This window comes from Porites lutea, chromosome 7 (assembly GCF_958299795.1).
Source record: "Porites lutea chromosome 7, jaPorLute2.1, whole genome shotgun sequence".
NCBI classification, from domain to species: domain Eukaryota; kingdom Metazoa; phylum Cnidaria; class Anthozoa; order Scleractinia; family Poritidae; genus Porites; species Porites lutea.
In genome coordinates, this window is record NC_133207.1 from 29,204,100 (window position 1) to 29,223,873 (window position 19,774).

A 19,774-nucleotide genomic window follows, 5' to 3' on the forward strand; every position below is an offset into this window, starting at 1 on the left:
CAGACACTTACTTTCTGAAAAATCAAATCTATCACTTATTTTATAACACTCTTCTTTACATACGTTTCATGGACTTTGCATAGAGATTAGCTTTGAGATCAGAATTTTTTAAGTAAGACAAATTTTTGAAGGGAATAAAGGGAACCGAATTTTTTTTTTTAGAGCAAAATCTCCAGCTCCGTTCTTTTTGACGTCAATGCCCCTGGTCATCCGGGATATTCAATATGGCGGTGACAAGGCAGCCAATGAGAAGCAACGTTGTTTATTCGCTAGTTTCACACTACAGAGCTTGAACTTGTCTCCTCCAAGAGATTGTTTTGGGCAGGATAAGGAATCAAAACGTAGTAGAAGGCCTGGAGAAGAAAGCGATCTTCCCTTTTCCATCGGGAAATCGCCAATTTGCTATCCACACGAATTATGGACTCCGTGGAGGTAAGTAATGAGTGGAGAGATCACGTCAAGCGCGCTGTTGTTGTCGTTACGGCAAGCACTCGCCTCTGTGCAAACATGCTCGCAGTCTAGCGCTTATTTGGTCGCTTTTTTCTCTTCTGAACTGCAGGCAAAGAGGCCAAATATTAATCCTGCGCCTGCTGCTAGTCATCCTGATCCATTTAATCGAAAGTCAGTGCGGAAACCACAGAAAGGGACTCAGAAAAAACAGCAAGGATCCTCCAGGTTTCGGACTAAACCGAATGTTGAAATCCAACCTCTCGGTCTATTGAAAGGTGGGTGATAAAATGACTGTAAAACATAACCGACGCTGAGTTTGCTATTCTTACATGCCTGAAATCGATATCTTTTTCCTAAAATGACTGTTCTGTTTACAAACCAGATGCATCGCCAGCCGAGCAACAGGAATTGTTCACAAAAAAACTACAACAGTGTTGTGTAGTCTTCGATTTTATGGATCCAGTCAGTGATCTGAAAGGAAAGGAAATCAAGCGGGCAACTTTAAACGAGCTTGTTGACTACATTGCATCAGCTCGTGGAGTCCTCACTGAGGCTGTTTATCCAAAAATAATCGAAATGGTAAGTGAATGAGCTTTACTAAACGTCATCGTAAAAATGACGATTTTACTAGCTAGAGTACAGAAGGAGTTGGCGGTTTTTACAAAGCTCACATGTACCCCAATTGATTTGCCGGCCAGCTATCCTTTTAGGCCCTTGACTTTAATTTGCAAAGCTCTCAGAGTAGAAATTTTCGTCCATTAGTTCATTCATTGGCCTTGACGACTTGAAAAGGAAAGAATCATCCAAAATGTAGCTTCCGCCGGCCCAATGCTGATTTCAGCAAGGCGTTAAACAAGTTAAAGAGCTTAGTTTTCCACAAAAGGCTAAAGGCGAAATTTGCTGTAGAGTTCATTTCATATCAGTCAATGCACGTCAAGTTCTTCGTAGGGAAATGAAGTTTTTAAAATTACAAAACGCTTCCGGACAGTTGCAGCGGAAGGCTTACAAAAATCCACCTTTTCCATACTAAGGGTATTAAATATGTCTGCTTGTGTAAATATTGTTCGGATTATGTTTGCATCGTTCATTGGACCACAGGTACAGCCAGTTTGCAGGCCATTAGTTCGCAGAATCTTGGCTGCTGCGTCTTTTAATTTCGTTTTAACGTTTTTTGTTCGTCACTCTAGAATGGTGAACCTCTAGAAGTATACATACATGTAAAAATATCAATTAGTAGATATTACGGCGAGTCATGATATCCCCTTGTCAACTTGACGACATGTTTGCTAAATTTGTATCTTTGCTCAGTCTTAAAAATGTAATAATACAAATCCTCCAGTACTTAAAGCACTTCGAGGTTCCCGCATAGATGGTTTTGACCTTTCAGCCATAGTTCCTTTCCATGTAACAGCAAATGAAAGGCCCGTGTGCTTGAAGAGCAGTATTTTCTTTCCGGGTTTAAAATTGCTGCACCCGCGTTTGCCTCGTGTTGTTTAAACTTTGTTCTTGTGTTAAACGTTTTTCTATAAATTGCATGTCTTATTCAAGATAAAGAGTATATGTGCTTCCATTTTTAAATCTGACTGTAATTACTCCTGAGGTGAGAAAAAATATGTCCATTGAGAATTGCGTCGATTCATAATGAGTTGGAAACGGTTTTGTTTACAGTTGTATGTGAAAGCTTTTTAGATCATGCTTCCATCAATATCACTAACAGATGTCCTGAAAGATACAGGTACATTTCCCAGAACAAACACGTTAGAATGCAAGATCAAGGACAAAAAAGTATCATAACTTTTGTGCAGCTTTAACCGAGAAAATTATATGATTATGGGTTATTACTGGTATTTGTCAACAAATCAATGTTATTTCTAGTTTAACGATGCCTATGATATATCATTCCATTGATTACAACAAATTAGAGTAAACTAAATTTTTCACCTGTTGTAGGTACTATACCTTTTGGCATTATTGTTGATAAAGAGTGAAAAAGTTGTCTAACCAGGATGATGATTCTGTTATTATATTAATATTATTTTCATCAATGTCCTTATATGTTTAACCATAGCTACAAACTTCTGACTTGCTGACAGGTTTCACAAAGTGGTGAAGGTCCACTTTTTCTTTTTTCTCATTTCAAAGGGGACAGACAGCAAATTGTTGTCGCTCATAATATCTATAAGTTGTTTCTGTTCATCAGTCTGATATGTTTAGGGAGGTATGGACACCTCCAACCCTCCCCCAGGATCCTATATCCTCCACTGTTTCAGGTGAATGAGTATGACTATAATCTATGTGTGATTTAACCATTTAGATTTCCAAAAAATTTCATCTCATAGTTATCAAATTTCATTTGGATGTTATTTGCCATGGAACAGATCACAACCATAAACAGTCGAACCACCTCATTTTTACAGACACTTTACTATTCTTCAAGTCCTTAAGGGTTGATTTCCACTGTCGCATACGCATAATTGATTTACACGTTAAAACAACATCTTGATAGTACATGTTGAGACGTTTAAATATATTATTAAAATGATCAACAAACAAAAACATTTATATTTATAGGAAGTGGAGCCGACGAGTGTGTTGTCATTTGCGCGCTAAGCTGCTCTATGGCATGTATTCCGTAAAAAATCATTGTGCTCAATAAGTAGTTTTCTGTCTTAGTGTTCATTGCAAAACATGCTATATGTTACTCGGAACGGACTTTGTGCATTGCTCTTAGTATGAAGGTAGCAGCCTATAAAAACCGTTAGGCAAAAAAATAAGGTCACGTAATGTTGATGCAAACTCTTTCTAGCATGCGCTAGCTTTAACCCTTTCACTACTACAGGTTAATGGCCCCCAACCCCCCATCTTCCTGAACAATTATCAAGGAGCTAAGATGGCTGTGATACTTAATCAAAACATGCATGCTCAGTAGATTTCAGAGCCTTGTTTCACACAATTAACTACACAGACATGAAGCCAAGAAGTCATTGTATAAGTCTAAACAATTAATAAAGATAACTATCCCTGCATTCACAAGATATTTAAGATAAAATCGCAAGTAACGAAAAAAAATTCCAATTTGCCGCCATTTGCAGTGCCTATTGTCAGACTTTGAATGAGAATTTCTTTGTAATCCATCACAATATGGCTTACTTTTTTACAGCAAAACAAGGGAAATTGTTAGAATATAACAAATATGCCAGATTTGTGTTCACAAAGCCAGTTTTATGACTGTGTAAGGCATTGTCATAGCCTGTTCGGTATAGTGCCACGTTGCAAATGCTATATTCGTATCTTGTTTCCACTTTGTAGTGTTGTAGCCCTTGAGTGTTCTTCGCCCTGTTTATGCACTGTACACATTTCCTTTTTCTGCCCTCCATACAAGCTGAAACATATTGATTTGAGGGTACAGCATGGTTCAGTTTGGAATCTTGTTCCATCTACGCTTTCGCTTTCATTGCAATAAACCATCGATCGTTGGTGTGCGAGGTCAAGTTTGAAATCAAGTGTTTTTGCGCTTCGATCCAATGCGTTCCGATTCAAGAACAAAAGCATTACAAACAAATACATTAAAGAGGAACCAAAATATGTATCTATACCCCTTTTTTGACTGCTACCCCAAACAAATAAAAAGAACGGAACTGATCACCATGATCCACGCCGCCCATGTGAGAAGTGTAAACATCTGAAATTGAAACTCTCGGGTTCATCACTTGCGGTTGAGTTGTTGTCGCTTTTACTGTCTTCAGACTCACTTTCGCCGCTTTCCTCCTTAGAAAATTCTTGCACTTCAATGTCAGATAAGTCTGCATCAACATTCACATCACTAAAACTTAAATTTCTCTTACTATCATCGTCAGAACCAAAAATCGCATTGATTCGGCGGCGGCCATATTGATAAACAAAGATAAAATACAAGCCTAAAGCACATTCAAATCTACTGAATATCTATAATTATATTGTAACTAGCAAACTAAATTCTTTTAAAATCAAATAGACAAAAGAAGGAAATGCTCAACCATCTGGCTTTTGGTGTGTTTTATGGCATAAGAGAAATCCAGTGTACAAATCCCGTGCGTAGGTTCATGCACATACGTCTTGGAACGAAGCCAAACTTCGGCCCTTCACTACTCGACTCATGCAATAGTTTTGTATGCGCACTTCTTGTGATTTGATTGGTTTATGCCTGCCCAAAACAATGGAACAATAAGTATTGACAAAGACTGCCTTACCTAGGGTATACAGCGCATTTTTTTGCACCCTTCTCTCGTGGCCGCTTTTGGCCGCTCTAGGAAAAAATTGGCCATTTCCGGCCGGCCGCTTTTGGCCGCTTTTGGCCGCTTTAGTAGTGAAAGGGTTAAACAAAGCCAGGCCTGTAATATGCTTATCATGATTACTCAGAGTAAGTCAATCTTGGCCATTTTGAATTTTGGTCAAATTTTACTTTGTAAAACTGTAAATGCCCTTTGCAGCACTTCGTTTACATCACAATACAAAAGATGTGTTCATAACACTAGCACTACAGTATCACACATCAGTGGTTCCATATTAAGAAGTAAATCTTGATTGGTTCTCCAAAAAAACCCAGTATTGGAACAGGGTTATACGTTTCAGGGTTAAATGCTTCTGTGTCTTAAGATTTTACTAGAAGACTTTTGAATTTTCTTGTGTATTTTTCATTGTCCACTATAAAGAGTGAAAGGGTGAAATACAGTGAGTATTCTTTGTCTTTCAGGTTGATGGAAACATTTTTCGAACCTTACCTCCATCTGACAACCCAGACTTTGACCCGGAGGAAGATGATCCAACCTTGGAAGCCTCCTGGCCACACTTACAGGTCTGCTACCTTAAAACTTGCTTTCATAGCATTTTGGTCATACAAGTGGAGATTCTTAATATTTCTTTATTGCTATAAACTAGTAGTTTTCATTGGAAAGTAAACTGCTGTGAATAAAGTGTGTGACTATTCTCTTTTAAACACTCTAAAATTGGAACTTATCTTTGATGATTGTTGCTGATTTTGTGGAAAATGTTTCGACATACTGATTTAAAATGAATTTTTAGCTTTGACAAACTTCATGGTGTTTGAATCGATCAATGAAATATGAGCGCAACCTATGCATTATGGTTTGTTTACATTTTGTCGCAGGTTTTAGATGATACTATAAGCCTTTTAGTTACTGCCAAATTCCACAAAAAAGCACTCTCTTTTACGTTCTTCACTTAAGATATTGATTTTAACAAAGTATAAGGCAAAATTAAGAGCGATAGTTTCCTTTAACAACGCTATAACTACATATTTAATTGCCAAACCTGAACAGTGATCTAATCTGTCTCTTGATGTAGCCCCCTAAAATATTATTGTTCTAATGTAAAGTTTGTATGTTCTGTGTTCTGCGTCCCTGGTGAATAGAAAACCCCAAAGACGCAAAATAATTCATGGCATGTGTCCTGTAGGATGCAAAGATCAATCAATTGATCTGAACAGATTTGTAGAAATATCCCATTCGTGTAATTTCTCTGGCAGTTATTATGGCTGTTGTTTAACAATGCATATTTCTTTTAGCCTTTGTTATGCTATAAAATAGACGAACTATATTTTAATTTCAGTGTTCTGTAATACAGAGTTTTGGAGTCTGTCTTCAGATTAACTACCTGGTTACCAAAGACCAAGGGACTCACTGTTTTTTTTAACTGGGACTCGTGATTTTTTGCAAGAAGAGTCCCAAGACTCACCATAACTCTTTGTAACAAAATCACTGAGTGTGTAGGAGTAACCCGCAGGTCAAAGTTCATATGCATTTCATAACTTTTCTAACTGACTATCTCTTACTTTCCTTTGACAGATTGTTTATGAATTCTTCCTTCGGTTTTTGGAGTCAGCAGAGTTTCAACCCACCATTGCCAAAAAATACATAGATCAGAAATTCGTCTTACAGGTAAAGTCAGTTTCCTATTTCTATGCGAACAAGTTGATCTTTCGCAAATACAAGGAACTTCAAGTTCTTACTGCGCACATTTTGTTAAAAGAAACCTAAATTCCAGGTGCCTTGATTTTTTTCAGAGGCACCAAAACGACTGCATTTGATTATTATTGTCACCTGTAATGAATCAAAAAAGGCTCAGTTGAAACATCACAGTTCACATTTGCTGAATCTACTACTAATGAGCAAGAACAATAGATCTTCCTTATTAGCATTAAACGCAGCACATTTTTGTACCTAACTCTGAATTGTAACATGTCCTACTAAAAATTTCTGAGATCTTTAAAAGCCTATTCTCCCCCCCCCCCTCCCCCCCAAAAATGATAATGCTCTTCAAAATAATAGTTAGTGCAATTTAGCTGTAAAGATTTTACCCAAAAATGGAGATGAATCTCCCTTTAGGTGCATTTACATGTACAATACCATGATTAACCCAAGTGAAAGTCTCCCTTAATTAGCCAGCTGGTACTTAAGTTAAAGTTGGAAGGTCATCCCACAATATTTCCATCAATTTAAGGTTATTCTGTGTTGATAACTGGGCAGGGGGGGCTCCCACAATATTTCCATCAATTTAAGGTTATTCTGTGTTGATAACCGGGCAGGGGGGGCTCCCATATAAAAGTGACAGGGATGATCGTCGGAAAAGTAAAATTAAACCCCTAAGGGAGACCATATTAAAAGCTCATGGCGTGACGATATTTTTTCTCAGTTTCTTTATACACGGCCCTAAGTGATACCTGAATGGGCAAATTCAGTGACTTTCTGTCCCAGACACCCCAAGTGAGACCAAAATCTGCAATTTACATATACACCCCAAGCGAGACGACGAGCATCCCTGTCACTTTTAGATGGGACATGGGATTCCCCCCTCCCCCAGGTATTATACTGACTTGCATCATTCACAATGTTGTCATTTCAGCTTCTTGAGTTGTTTGATAGTGAAGATCCTCGTGAAAGAGATTTTCTCAAGACAGTGCTTCATAGGATTTATGGGAAGTTCCTTGGACTTAGGGCATATATTCGAAAACACATCAATCACATATTTCTAAAGTATGTTTACTAGTTTTTACTTGTTACTTCATATGAAAGTAAACACTATCTTCACACGAACAACCTGTTCACTTTCACATCTTTATTCGCAGCCCAATATTTGATTCATTTCATATATTTCAATTAGTTTTTACGTCATTGAGACATTTTTAACCCTTCAAGTCCCAATAGTGACCAACATAAAATTTCTCGTAACATTATCCATACGTTTTAAAGAGGTAAGGTTATGAGACTTCATAAAATGATCACTAAAGAGAAAATGCCTTGATCTTTCATGAAATTCTCTCAACTAATTCTGAAAGGAAATGTATGTAGATCACTTTGGAGAATTTGTACCTGTATATTAGGGCTTAAAGGGTTAATGCAACAGCAGCACCATCTTTTAAATTTGAGGGTTTTTGTAGTGTTAGCTACTTTGCATTTTGCTGGATGGCCTCCCGTGCAATGTGATAAGGTATTACTGAGCAGGCTGAATATGAATTTGTCTTGATTGTTAGCCAGTTGTGTCCCCAGTATTCTTATTATTACCATTTCCTGGGCCCGGGTTCCTGGGCAGTACTAAGCACTTGTAGAGATTAAGGGAAAAGATTTGTATGGCCTATCATAATTTAACACATGAACATGGTTTGAAAACTGCTTCTATAATTAATTTCATACCAGTAGTCCAGTATAAAGGTCTCCTCTGGTTTATCTGTGACTGCTGTCACTACTATATTATACATTGTCACTAACAAAACGGCAAATAGTTATCTTGTCACATTTGCATTATGCAATGTAGGTTTGTCTATGAGACAGAACACTTCAATGGAGTTGGTGAACTGCTTGAAATCTTAGGAAGGTAAGAGGAATTTGATGACTATTAAAGCAGGAAAGAAAAGAGATGATTTTTATCTTTTCTACTCTTGAATCTTTTTGTTTCAAATTTCCTAATTTGTAATTTTCTGTCTCCACATAGTTTTTCTGCGATAAATTCTTCTCAATATCCTTTACAGTTCTGTAACATTTCTCATAAAACTCAGTGTACTCCATCTGATTATGTGGGTCTTGTGTTGATAATCCCGTAATACACAGACTCATACCCAGTCCCCCATGTAGTGATTCACATATTCACCTTAAACTATTGATCATGAAGTCTGTACAAAATGGTGTTCCCCTCATTAATGTGCACAATTCCTTAATGTCAGTACTTCGTGGGAGCAGTGCTCCCCTCCTCTCCAATCCGATGCATGAGGTTCCAGTACACATTTCATAGTGTTTCATATATGAATGATCTTATCAATTTATACTGTATTATGTGCATGGTATTTAGTCCCTTCGTTATCCACACGGATCAGATAAATAATGCAAAGGCAAGGCAAATGTAAATGTCGGCACATTTAAGTGGTTGGGCCACCGTGCACAGTCCTTCAAGCTGTGACCATTATTTTTGGTTGCCATGGCCAGTAGAAAAGAATTTTGGCAACTAAAATTGCAGCTTAACATTAACTGGCCAATAATTGACAACCTGCTTCTAGTAGTATAAAAAGATTAGCTAAATTGAGATAAACATTTGCGTGAAGCAGTGATGTGTTCTGTTTTCTTTTTAATAATTCATCCCTTTCCCATTTTTCGTTTTCTGGGATAAATCCTTGAGATGTCACATATGCATCTAAAGTCAACCGCGATAGTTGTGCATCCAGTTCCTTTTTTTCTTTGTATTATTAAATGATAATTATTTTTTATCCTGGCCACCAGTATTTTATGTCTCTTCACTATCCAAAAGGCAACTTAGAAAAAAGTTGAGCTTAGAGCACTGCTCTGGGACATGTGCTGCCCATTAGAAACTGAAGTTGACCTTCCATCTCTCAACAGCCACATTTAAGTGTCTAACTGAAAAGCAATTTTTTTTTCTTTTTCAGCATCATCAATGGCTTTGCTCTTCCATTGAAGTCTGAACACAAGCTGTTTTTAAACCGAGTCTTAATACCTCTTCACAAAGTGAAGTGCTTGGGCCTTTATCATGCACAGGTGAGAACAGAAATCATTAAAATCCAATGTGCTATTCTTTCTCACCCGAAAATTACTATAAACCCGTGGTCAAAAACTTCTCTTTCTGGCACATTCTTACATAGAACAGTCATATTCAACATGTTTAACTTCAGCTCCTGTCTCCTTATTGTAGTTAGTGCTGAAAATGCCCGAAAATTTTAGGTCCCGAAAAGATCATCACCCATGGGAAAAATGTTCTTTGGCAGATTGTGTTATGTTATTTATGATAAATTGTTATAATTTGTGAAGAAATAGGACTAGAAATAATTGTAAGTGAAGTCTCTGCCAGAAAATGACTCAAGAATGGTAAGGACCATATTGATTCTAGGAGCCTGATTTTAAGTGAGATGTTCATCTCTTAGAAGTACCCTTGAAGAGAGTTAATTGTATACATCAACCATTTTTAGCTACTTATGAAAATCAAATTCATTTTTTTGTTTTGTAGTTGGCATACTGTGTTGTCCAATTCTTGGAAAAGGATGCAACACTAACAGAACAAGTAAGTTGCCCCTTGTCAGGAGATTAAAAATTTTGTCTGTGAATTTGCCATAACTTTTATCTTAAAGAAAAAAAAAGAAAAGGAATTATTTTTAGCTTTTATTTGCTACTTAGTAGTTGTAATTTGCCTTAAACTGGATTAGCCATAAGATGTTCTACATCCCGCAAATTACACCCACCTAAGCTTATGGGTGCCTCACCTCAAGCACCAAATGTGTAGGTTTCTGAGCATTTCTGTCTGGAGCCAAAGACTTAATACAATTGCAACTCCTGTTATTTGACATTTTGGCTCATCTTCCTCCATAGATAGCATGTTGATTGATATGCTGAATCATTCTTTTTGTAGGTTGTTTTAGGCTTACTTAAATACTGGCCAAAAACAAGCAGTCAAAAAGAGGTATGTGAATACAGCTATTTTGAGAAAGGTTGTTGGAAAAAATGTGCACACGACAATCCCAAAAGGTAATATGGGATATGCTCAATACATTGTTCTTGACACTGTAGCTGTCAAACCTACTTTTGTTGTTTTCCTTTAGCACTTGCAGCCATATGTCCATGGTCTCTCCTGACATTCTTTCAAATTTCTTTGAAAAACAGTAAAGTCAGAACCACCCACAATACCTTTCAGGGTTGTTGCGTGCACTTTACCCGACAACCTTACTCGAAATTGCTGTATGTGAATATGTACATTCAAGGCAAAATGGCTATCAGCCCTGTTTTGGTGTGGCATCTTACAACTCCAGACAGTATTCAGGGTGTCATTAAGGTCCCTTCAACACATGTCTGCTTATTTTTAGGAGATCTTTCCCCTCTTTTAGCCTTCCAACCATAGGCAAATGGTGTTTTTGGGCACCAAAAATGGTTCCCAGAGTAAATTGTTCTAAAACGCTGGCTTATTGTTTTCCTGTGGATGGACAAAAACGAAGGTTTTCGAATAGGATAATGTCATACATCACACAGCACATGCCTTATCATATTTCCATTGTTTTAGCATTTTCGTGTGAACTGGTTATTTGTTGACGTGTATTTTTAAATCGCTATTTTGAAAAATATTCGGATACGTGTGCACAAGGCCTAGGTTTTGTAGCAGCAGTTAAGTAGTAAATTAATATTCACCTGTAAGATCTCACAAAAACTCTCGGTTTATCATGCACTTTGAGACTGCTCAGTTAGTTCTGTACACTGAAGTTCACAAAACTTTGACTATGAGTTAAAAAAACCGGTATGGCGTTATGCACTACTAGTACGTTTTCCAGGCCTTGTGGTTGTATCTGTCTTACTTATACTTAAAATGTTCTGGAGGGAGTTAATTAGCACTTCTGTAACACTATAACGAATGCAAAACATTGCTTTTATCACCCATAATATCAAGGGAGCTCAGGTGTAACAGGTGTTATAGCAGGTTATGACCCTTATTAGAGAGTTTAAGATTCATGTATACAGTAAATGTCAGATTCAAGTTGAGAATTTCTCAAAATGGAAAATGAGCAATTAAAACAGCTCAGAAAATTCGTATGGTTAAAAATTGCAAAATTGCATGAAAGTACTAATTTATGTGTAGAAATAAAGAAGAGTAGGCGACAAGCAAAGGGGAAACTTGGTCACGTGGTACAAATTCTCGTTTGACATAAATAAGATGCTTAACCTCTCGAATAACAGTTCTGGTACTGTACTGCCGGTAATTTTGCTGGGAGCAAACCCAACCTCCACAACAGAATTGTGTTTGTATTAATTAATAATGAACTTAAAGTATTGTTGTGTTATTATTGTTTATATATGGATCCATCATCATTGACGTTTCATTAGCCCCACGGGAACTCAATGCTTCTAAAACACTTATAACAGTAAGAATATAAGAATTTCTTTTTGTCACAAAATTGCAGGTGATGTTCCTAGGTGAAATAGAAGAAATATTAGATGTTATAGACCCTACCCAGTTTCAAAAAGTTATGGAACCATTGTTTAAAAATATTGCAAGATGTGTATCTAGCCCCCACTTTCAGGTGAGTTTTGGTTATTCATTTTTTATGTGAACTTTGACTAGACAAAAAAAGGAAGGAATTTTGTCTTAACCTGCTAATACAGCTGTGTCTCCTCACTCTTTGCCGCTAGGGACATTTCTGCAAAAAATACCCAGCAGCTAGTGGGAGTGAGGAGAGGCGGCTGTATTTACAGGCTAACCTAGACTTTAGGCCATCTATTCGATGACCAAGTGAATTGGAACCATTTGCCCACTTTTTCCACCTTTTTTTTTGTGTGCACTCATTGTACTCGCAATTTCTTGTGCTCCTTTCAGTTTGCATTGAGAAAGTAAACAGGTTATGAAAAGTCTCTTTATTGTAGAGCTATTTGGGAGTGCTCACTTAAAACTGTTTACATTTCTGGCAAGGCATTCAGCATTGCATTACAAAAATTGATAGAAACGAGCTTGTGGCCTGCTGATTTGTAATGGAATATTGGATGCAACAAATATCATTTAATCCTCTGAGAAATGATATTCTTGAAAAAAGATTATCTTGAAAAACAATTTTTTTATTCAACGAACTTTCCTTATTTTTAAGTCAAGTTTCCTGAATGTTTTGTAACTATCTATTTATTAATTAATATTACTTATTTATTTATTTATTATTTTTCTGTCTGGCCAGGTCGCGGAAAGAGCGCTTTACTTTTGGAACAACGAGTACATTATGAGTTTGATTGAAGAAAACTCCAACGTTATCTTACCAATCATGTTTTCCAGTTTATATAGGATATCCAAGGATCACTGGAACCAGTAAGTACCGTTTCCTAGCTTTTCGCTCACTCTTTCCTCGGTTGGGGAAGGGGCAGGGGTTTTTGCTTCTATTGAGTGATATATTGTATCTTGCGGGAATGGGTTGGGAAAAAATGGCGATTAACTTGGTTCGCGAGCCGAGCAAAGGACTCACGGGAGGGGTAGGGGGGGCGGTCCCAATCCTTCGCTTGTGTTACCTCTTTCTTCGCGCTCGCCTCGTTATCGCCCCCGCCCCCTAACTAAGGAGCCTGGTGCCAGGTTATATTCCTGTTGCAGGCCCCTCTCTTAATTTAGTTGCAACCAGTCACAGTGGTCGAAAATCTCGAAATAAACCAATCAAAGCGAAAGGTAGCCTGCTTAGCCGGCGGGATTAGTGGGCGAGTGCAATTATTGTTTTGCGCGCCGCCAAGAAAGTAACCCCCATAGCATATATCCCATCCTGCCAGCAGTCCCGCCAGCTACGCAGGCTAAACGAAAGTACGACGTGACCTGTTGGAGGAGCAGCAAAACGTGCTATTGGCGAACTAAAAGCGCGGGGAAACATTTCGAGAAGATGGAAGTAGTGAAAGCAAAAGAAAACATTTTTAGGTGGAAAGTTAAGAAAGGTTGGCTTGTCGATATTTGCCTGGTCGGGGTATGTTATTAGCCAAGGTGTAATTGCAGCATCTGATAATATTGAAGTGTTTGAGATAAGAATTGAAGCGACCTCAAGCTAAGAAATTTCCCGCATTGAACAGTTCGCTTATGTTGCGTGAACAAAGAGGTCCTTCAGTTAACTTTGATGTATATCATGTTTCTGCAGTCGCGGGTTGAGTCCATTAAAGTTAATCTTCTTAGGCGTTAAGTCTTCTGTTTTTGTTAACTTAATGGCGGTTTGTCAGGTTATCCTTTTTTATTTGACTTGTTTTGTTGGATTAACAGCAGGCATTGGGTTTTTTTGCTTTTATATGCTATACATGTCACGGCATTATAGAAAACTCTGAAATTTGTGATACATTTTATGAGATACATTGTTAATAGCACCAAAGATGAGTTTAGGAATGTGCTGGAAAACATATCGACTGGCACGCTAAAAAGGACGTAACCCTTGTAAACGTTATCAAATCGATAATTGGCGAAATTTGCTTGCTAGTGGTGTGTAAAGAAATTTCATTTAGGCGTGTGGGTGTGAGGTTTTAAGAAAGCCTGTTTCCGTTAACCTTGGAATAAGGTAAAGTCGAGTCAATGAAATAATCGTTGTCGGAGGTAAAATGCAATTCAAGGAGTAATATCTGATTGATCGGCTTCAGGACCAGGAGAAGGGCAATTTTTCTGAGTGGGAAAACAAAAACAACGCGAAAAACGTCCAGAACGACGCCTTAATAACAATTTAATATTTCGAGGAGTTCTCGACATTTTTCTGCTAATCGAACGCTTTTCTACTGCCAGGGTTCACTGCTTGGCGAATGCCGGCAAATTGACTGGGATATGTAAGACCACCCGTATACATGGCTCTTTGCTTGGGCTTTGTTAACAAGATTAATCAGGATCTTTGTTACCTTAGAGAACCCGAGATCTTAGCTCTAATAATTGAGGCTTCGGTTTACGAAATCTTCAAATCTTTTAAGGATAGTCAGGATTATTTTATCAAATCGGATTTTCACTCATTTCTGATCGTTTTGCAGAACCATCGTGGCGCTTGTATATAACGTCTTGAAGACCTTCATGGAAATGAATTCAAAACTCTTTGATGAGCTAACATCGTCATACAAAGCCGATAGACAAAAGTAAGTTAGTTGCTCCTTTTTGGAACTGTTCTTCGTCGGCACTTTCTTGTTTATTTATCCCCTTTTGCAGCATTCATAGTGTGAGGTGGGGTGCTTTAAATTTACTTAATTTCCCGGGCTTAATTTGAAGTCAGATCATCTTCTTTCCTTACATAATAACACTGACTTCGAGACACTTTATCCAGTCCAAAGACCCACAAGCCAGAACCAATTATTACAATTTGATGTACAGCAGTACAGGTGGAGAGATGCTGAACAGTCATCTCCAGGCACGTATGAGGATTTCACGTACCCTGGGGCTGTTCAAGAGCCTTTTCTTTTACCCCACTTGTACACACCTGGTCGTTGTGGTCGAGTGATAACAAAATAAAACTGTCTCTCTGCTTTGCGAGTGAAAACAAAGTTTCCAGGGAACTTTGTCAAACACTGGTAACTCAGTGGAAAACCCTCGCCAACCCCTATCTGTTACTCGTGACTCATTTGCGCGTTCCATTCATTCCGAGATTCCATGCTCAAATCTTGCTCACTGACTCTGCTAGTGTTTGTTTTCTTAATGATAGGCGTTTACCTTCTGTCGAGTGTCAGTAATTGCTCTTCGTTTTTAACACTGAAATTTGTGGACTTTTTTGCAGGGAAAAGAAAAAAGAAAAAGAAAGGGAAGAACTATGGAAACGACTCGACAAGTTGGAAATCGAATCAAGAAATAACTCAACCACTTCAGCATCGACTGTTGCAGGCAATCCATCCTCCAGTGCCGGGAGCTCGGGGACGTCAAAGAGCTGAATGCGCGACTGTTGTGTTTTCCTGATCTTCGAACATTTTGATTAGCGTAACAGTGTTCATAACATGACATTGTTACCGATAATATACCGTCAGAAATTATTATTGATTTCCAGTTTGAGGAAAGGTGAACTTCAGCTGACTACACCCTTGTGCGGCGACAAGCTCGAGGAATGTATTAATTTAAGGTGTCGTACATTGTTCACACCCCAAGTTCTAACTCTACCTTAGGTTACTAGCAGCGTCTGGAGAAAGAGTGGCAAGAATAACTTTGCGAGTCATTTATGGTAGTTTGCTTACAGGGCTGTGAAGCGCCTTGAGCAATGTACACTTAGTAATATCGCGCCAGTGGCCTCTTTACGTGGCATCAAAAGTGCCGTGACATTCTCTTTCCTGTGTGTGTATCGACACTGGCGCTTAGAGATCCCGCATTCCTTCTACTCGCTTCTGAAGAAGTTCATTCCCTCTAGGGCTGGATTAACCTGGATTAGTCTTTCTTCACTCCTGGCCGCTATGGATGTTTCGGACTTCCCTTGCGGCGAAGAGCGAGGAAAGACGGCTGTATTCGCAGGCTAGGTCCGCTTGCACAGGCGGTTTTATCGTGCGATTTCATTTGTCGCTTCGAACCAGCTCAAATTTTGATGCGATTTAATTCTGCGCGAGGGTTACCAGTAACAATCCATAGCTAATAATTGCTTACATTAGGTGCGCCTTACCGTCACCGCTGCATAAAGATGTGAAAAACGACATGAAATCACGCGAAAAATCGTCTGTGGGGCTTTTACAGGCAAACTTTCTTGTAATTATTCTAGTTATGTAGATAGACCTTTTCTTTCCTTTCTGGAGACCTCAGCTCTAAAACCGATGTTGAAAATATTAAGCATGTTTTATTTTATTTCGAAGCCTTATTTTCATTTTAAAAGTGAGGGACAGGGATAAGTCCCGGTATTATATTGTTGAGAGAAACTAACGTAATTTGAGCTTAAAGCATACTCAATGCGAGAAAGTCGCTGACTCGGGTAATGTAAACCTAATTCTAATCGGTAGAGATAATACTTCCCTGCGTTCTGATTGATTAAAGTAAGTCTTGCGCGTTTGTTTGCACCAATCCCAACAAATTTTCTGAGAATGTTCATTTACTTTGCGGACAGAACTCGAAAATTAAAGAGAGGTAAAAGTGATCTCGCCTCGATCATGATCAGATACCAAAGAAGACCTTACATTGCATTCAATTGCCCTTTTGGTTTGTTTGTTTTTTCTTTGTTCGTTTTTTTGTTGTTTGTTTGTTTTTTTTTAGCAAGAATCAGACTAGGTGCTGTTGAAAGCTGGATTGCCAAAACGGAGTTAAAACACCATTTGTTGTAATATATTAAGACAGGGAGAAAAAGAAGACAAGATAAGATGTACTGTTTTTCAGTTGAGGTTTCCCGGAAAATTTTGCTTACCATTTTCTCCAGCAATTTTCGTGTATCTATAAAAATTTTTACTTTGAGGTCGCTTTACTGAACTCTTTCAGTCTCTTTAAGGGACACGTGATTTACTGAATTGAAGGTATTTTTCACATAACGAGGGAAAGAACAATAAACAGTACGAGATTCACTGCGTCTCTCTTATTCCTGGGAAATATCACTGAAAAGACTGGGGAAATCTTAGCTCTTTACGAAAATCAATTTTTAGGTTGCCTCTTGGTTGGGTGAAGGTAATGTCAAATCCATTTTTATTATCTTGAAGGTATTTGCTCTCTGTCCGATATAGTCTGAAATGACAGGCGTCTCCACCCCCTAACCAGTTGGGGGCGCAGAGGAGAGAGACTCTCCGCGACCCCACGAGTTTGGCGGTGGAGACGGCAAATGTCAAATTCCTTATTATTTTCTTCTTTTATGTTAATGAGATCGAAAACGAAGAAAAGAATCTCAGGCCACTTCCTTTCAGATTCGTTCTCTTTCGGTTTTTTCCACCGGCTTTTGTCCTTTTTTGCTGGCCAGGAAAACAGACCTCTCTATTCTTTGCGCCTATTCGTTTGTGTCACGTGGTACAAGCGAATTTGCATCCGAGCCAGGAGGCCTGGGAAAACAAGAAAATATGATGCGAGTGTAGATGGCCATATATGCAAAGTATGGTTTCCCAGCTATGAATGTTCCGCTCATTCGCTAATGATCTAACGCTGCCCTCCCGAGTGCCTGGTTGACGGTTGTTGAGCCAGGCGAACGCCCTCAGAGACAAAAGAATTTGTACCACGTGACCAAGTTTTCCATCTTCTTTAGCGACGTCGCAAGCGTGGGCGAAAATTAAATAAGACGAGCGCGGATCTGGGGAAGAAGGTGGTGGCATCCTCCTCTCTCCCCATCCCCCGCGCGTCAGTTTTCACATTTGCTATGGTACCTGTAGCTTAAAAATAGAACGTGCGCCAAATCTGATCAAAGTTAGTTTATTACTTAACACAAGGGAGGATTGTTTTAAAGTACAGTTCCGTCATGTACTGCGCCAGTCGGCTCCTGACTGCGCGTATAACGAAACAGCATGGGTCTACGAAGAGAAAAACCAACGTGTGACGGTTGAAAATTGTTGGCCTCAACCGGGTACACGAGTTGAGCCCCCTGGATTCCCCCCCGGCGAACACTCGGAAACTAGTCCCGAAAGGCTGAATCCTACCTGGAAATTTCGTCTTTCCAGTTCAGTAATTTGATTTATTTTCCATTTCTTGTTTAGTACCCTAGGTAACCTAGTTTTGGAGTTTTTCACATGCCGAACTAGCTAGTTCTTATTTCCCTGCTAAATTCCTTCGCCCTTCCTGGCTACGCGCACTTTTTGTACAAGTTCGAACAAGTGGTTTTTAAGTCATTCTTCCCTCTATACAGAGTCAAAGAGGTAAAAACCGAAACGCGTGCTTTCCCGTCAAGTTTGAGGACTTGTTTGTTTGCAAATGTTCAAATCAAAGCGGGGAATGGTAGCCTGCGTAGCAGGCGCGAAAAACGGGCGCGCGCCCGTTCTCCCTTTCGCCCACTACTTCCAAGCGCCTGCTACGCAGGCTAGGGGAATGGCTGACTTCTACAAGTAAAAACTCGCGTATCCTGGAATAGGAAGGTGGCGCGGAATCCAATTTCACGGCCTTTTCCTTCTAGAGAAACTAAACCTTTTCGTTTTACTTCTGTAGAGTAAAGCTGGCATTTACTTAGAGTGAGTACAAAATAAGGATATTTTTCCCGCTCCGTTTCTAGCCATTCATGCAACCTTAAAACTTTCGCTCTCCACGCTCTATCCTCGACAATTTAAGCACGTAAATTTTTTTCTCCTTCGATTGTTGCAAGTGATTTTCGCGCTCGTTTCGCGAGGTCTGCAAACCACAGAACCAAAAATGGCTTTCTGAACATCCGTTGAGGCAAGAGAGGATAAAGCTCTCTTGCCGGTTGAGGGTGTTGTAGTGCTTGTATTTTATTTATTTATTTATTATTTATTTTTCTTATCTTTCAAATTGTTTTAACAGCATTACTTGACGCATATGTTAGGAGATCGCAACATTCAGGCTACGGAGACATCGCTTGCGGGGTCGGCTAAATTGAAAAACGAGAAGGTCTGGTAAGGAGAGTCTAGCGACAGCGAGCCTTCTGTCCCACCCGTGCAAACCTGGCAAATCCAAAGAACAACGACCCCGTATCTAATACCGGTACTACTATCTACGCTTCACTGCACTGTGTCGACTATGCAATCATTTGTTGGATTTGGCGCCGTGTGAAGCTTATCAATGCTATATTAAGTGCACGGAAGAAGGGCCCGACGCAACGCTGTGGCTGAAAAGAGCCAAAAGTGAAGTTCCCATAGACCTGTACACTGTTTATTGGCCTGTTGTGAGGTATGTATGAACCTCTAATTTTAACAGTTTAGAAAACTACGACCAATTCGTGTCATTGCGTGTGGGTTTCTGAGCAAGACCTCCACAGTGGCTGATATCTCAATAGAGTCAATCAAAGTAAATTAAAACTTTTCCGAGTGAGCTAGTTGCAGTTTAGAGGATTCTTATTCAAATTCACGATGTTGTATTTTTCGGACTTACTTGTCTTCTGGAATGGGCCGGGCAGGTTCCTGTTGTTTCACAACTGCAAAACCACTGCTTTCGTGAATCTGTCGTGGTCTGTTTTAGTATCACATTTTCCAGCCAGCGAACTTTTGCAAAGCAAAGTTATTACATAATTCTGTTAGCCGTTTATGATATTGGGGTTTTATTTCATCAGCTAACCTCTCGGAAAATCAGTCAAAGGCCCTGGCAGCTTATTGTAAGATTCTTTCTTGTCTGCAAATTGTTAATTATTCAACGTTTCTTGGGAGCTATCAAACCCAGTTGAACTCAAGAAGGTCATTTCGTGATTGATTCGGACGGGAAACAAATGACACATTAAAACAGACAATATATCAGTGCGTTAATTACTTGAAAAATCAGTGTTATAGTACAC

The 19,774-nt window shown here is 39.0% G+C and overlaps 1 protein-coding gene across 1 annotated transcript; it reads left to right on the plus strand.

Annotated features, from left to right (window-relative positions):
- Nucleotides 1-264: 264 nt before the first annotated feature.
- On the plus strand, nt 265-16,925 carry LOC140944860 (serine/threonine-protein phosphatase 2A 56 kDa regulatory subunit epsilon isoform-like). Its single transcript, XM_073393965.1, has 14 exons — nt 265-432; nt 560-725; nt 833-1,029; nt 5,183-5,284; nt 6,294-6,386; nt 7,351-7,481; nt 8,260-8,319; nt 9,380-9,488; nt 9,955-10,008; nt 10,354-10,404; nt 11,891-12,010; nt 12,653-12,780; nt 14,445-14,546; nt 15,179-16,925. The coding sequence occupies exons 1-14, from the start codon at nt 418-420 to the stop codon at nt 15,327-15,329; spliced, it is 1,479 nt and encodes a 492-aa protein (XP_073250066.1). The 5' UTR covers nt 265-417; the 3' UTR covers nt 15,330-16,925.
- Nucleotides 16,926-19,774: the final 2,849 nt, after the last annotated feature.

Excerpts from the sequence above, each read along its gene's own strand:
- LOC140944860 (XM_073393965.1), top strand. Across the intron at positions 7,482-8,259 it reads ATCAATCACATATTTCTAAA|GTTTGTCTATGAGACAGAAC; the intron begins GTATGTTTACTA and ends TATGCAATGTAG. Across the intron at positions 12,011-12,652 it reads TATCTAGCCCCCACTTTCAG|GTCGCGGAAAGAGCGCTTTA; the intron begins GTGAGTTTTGGT and ends CTGTCTGGCCAG.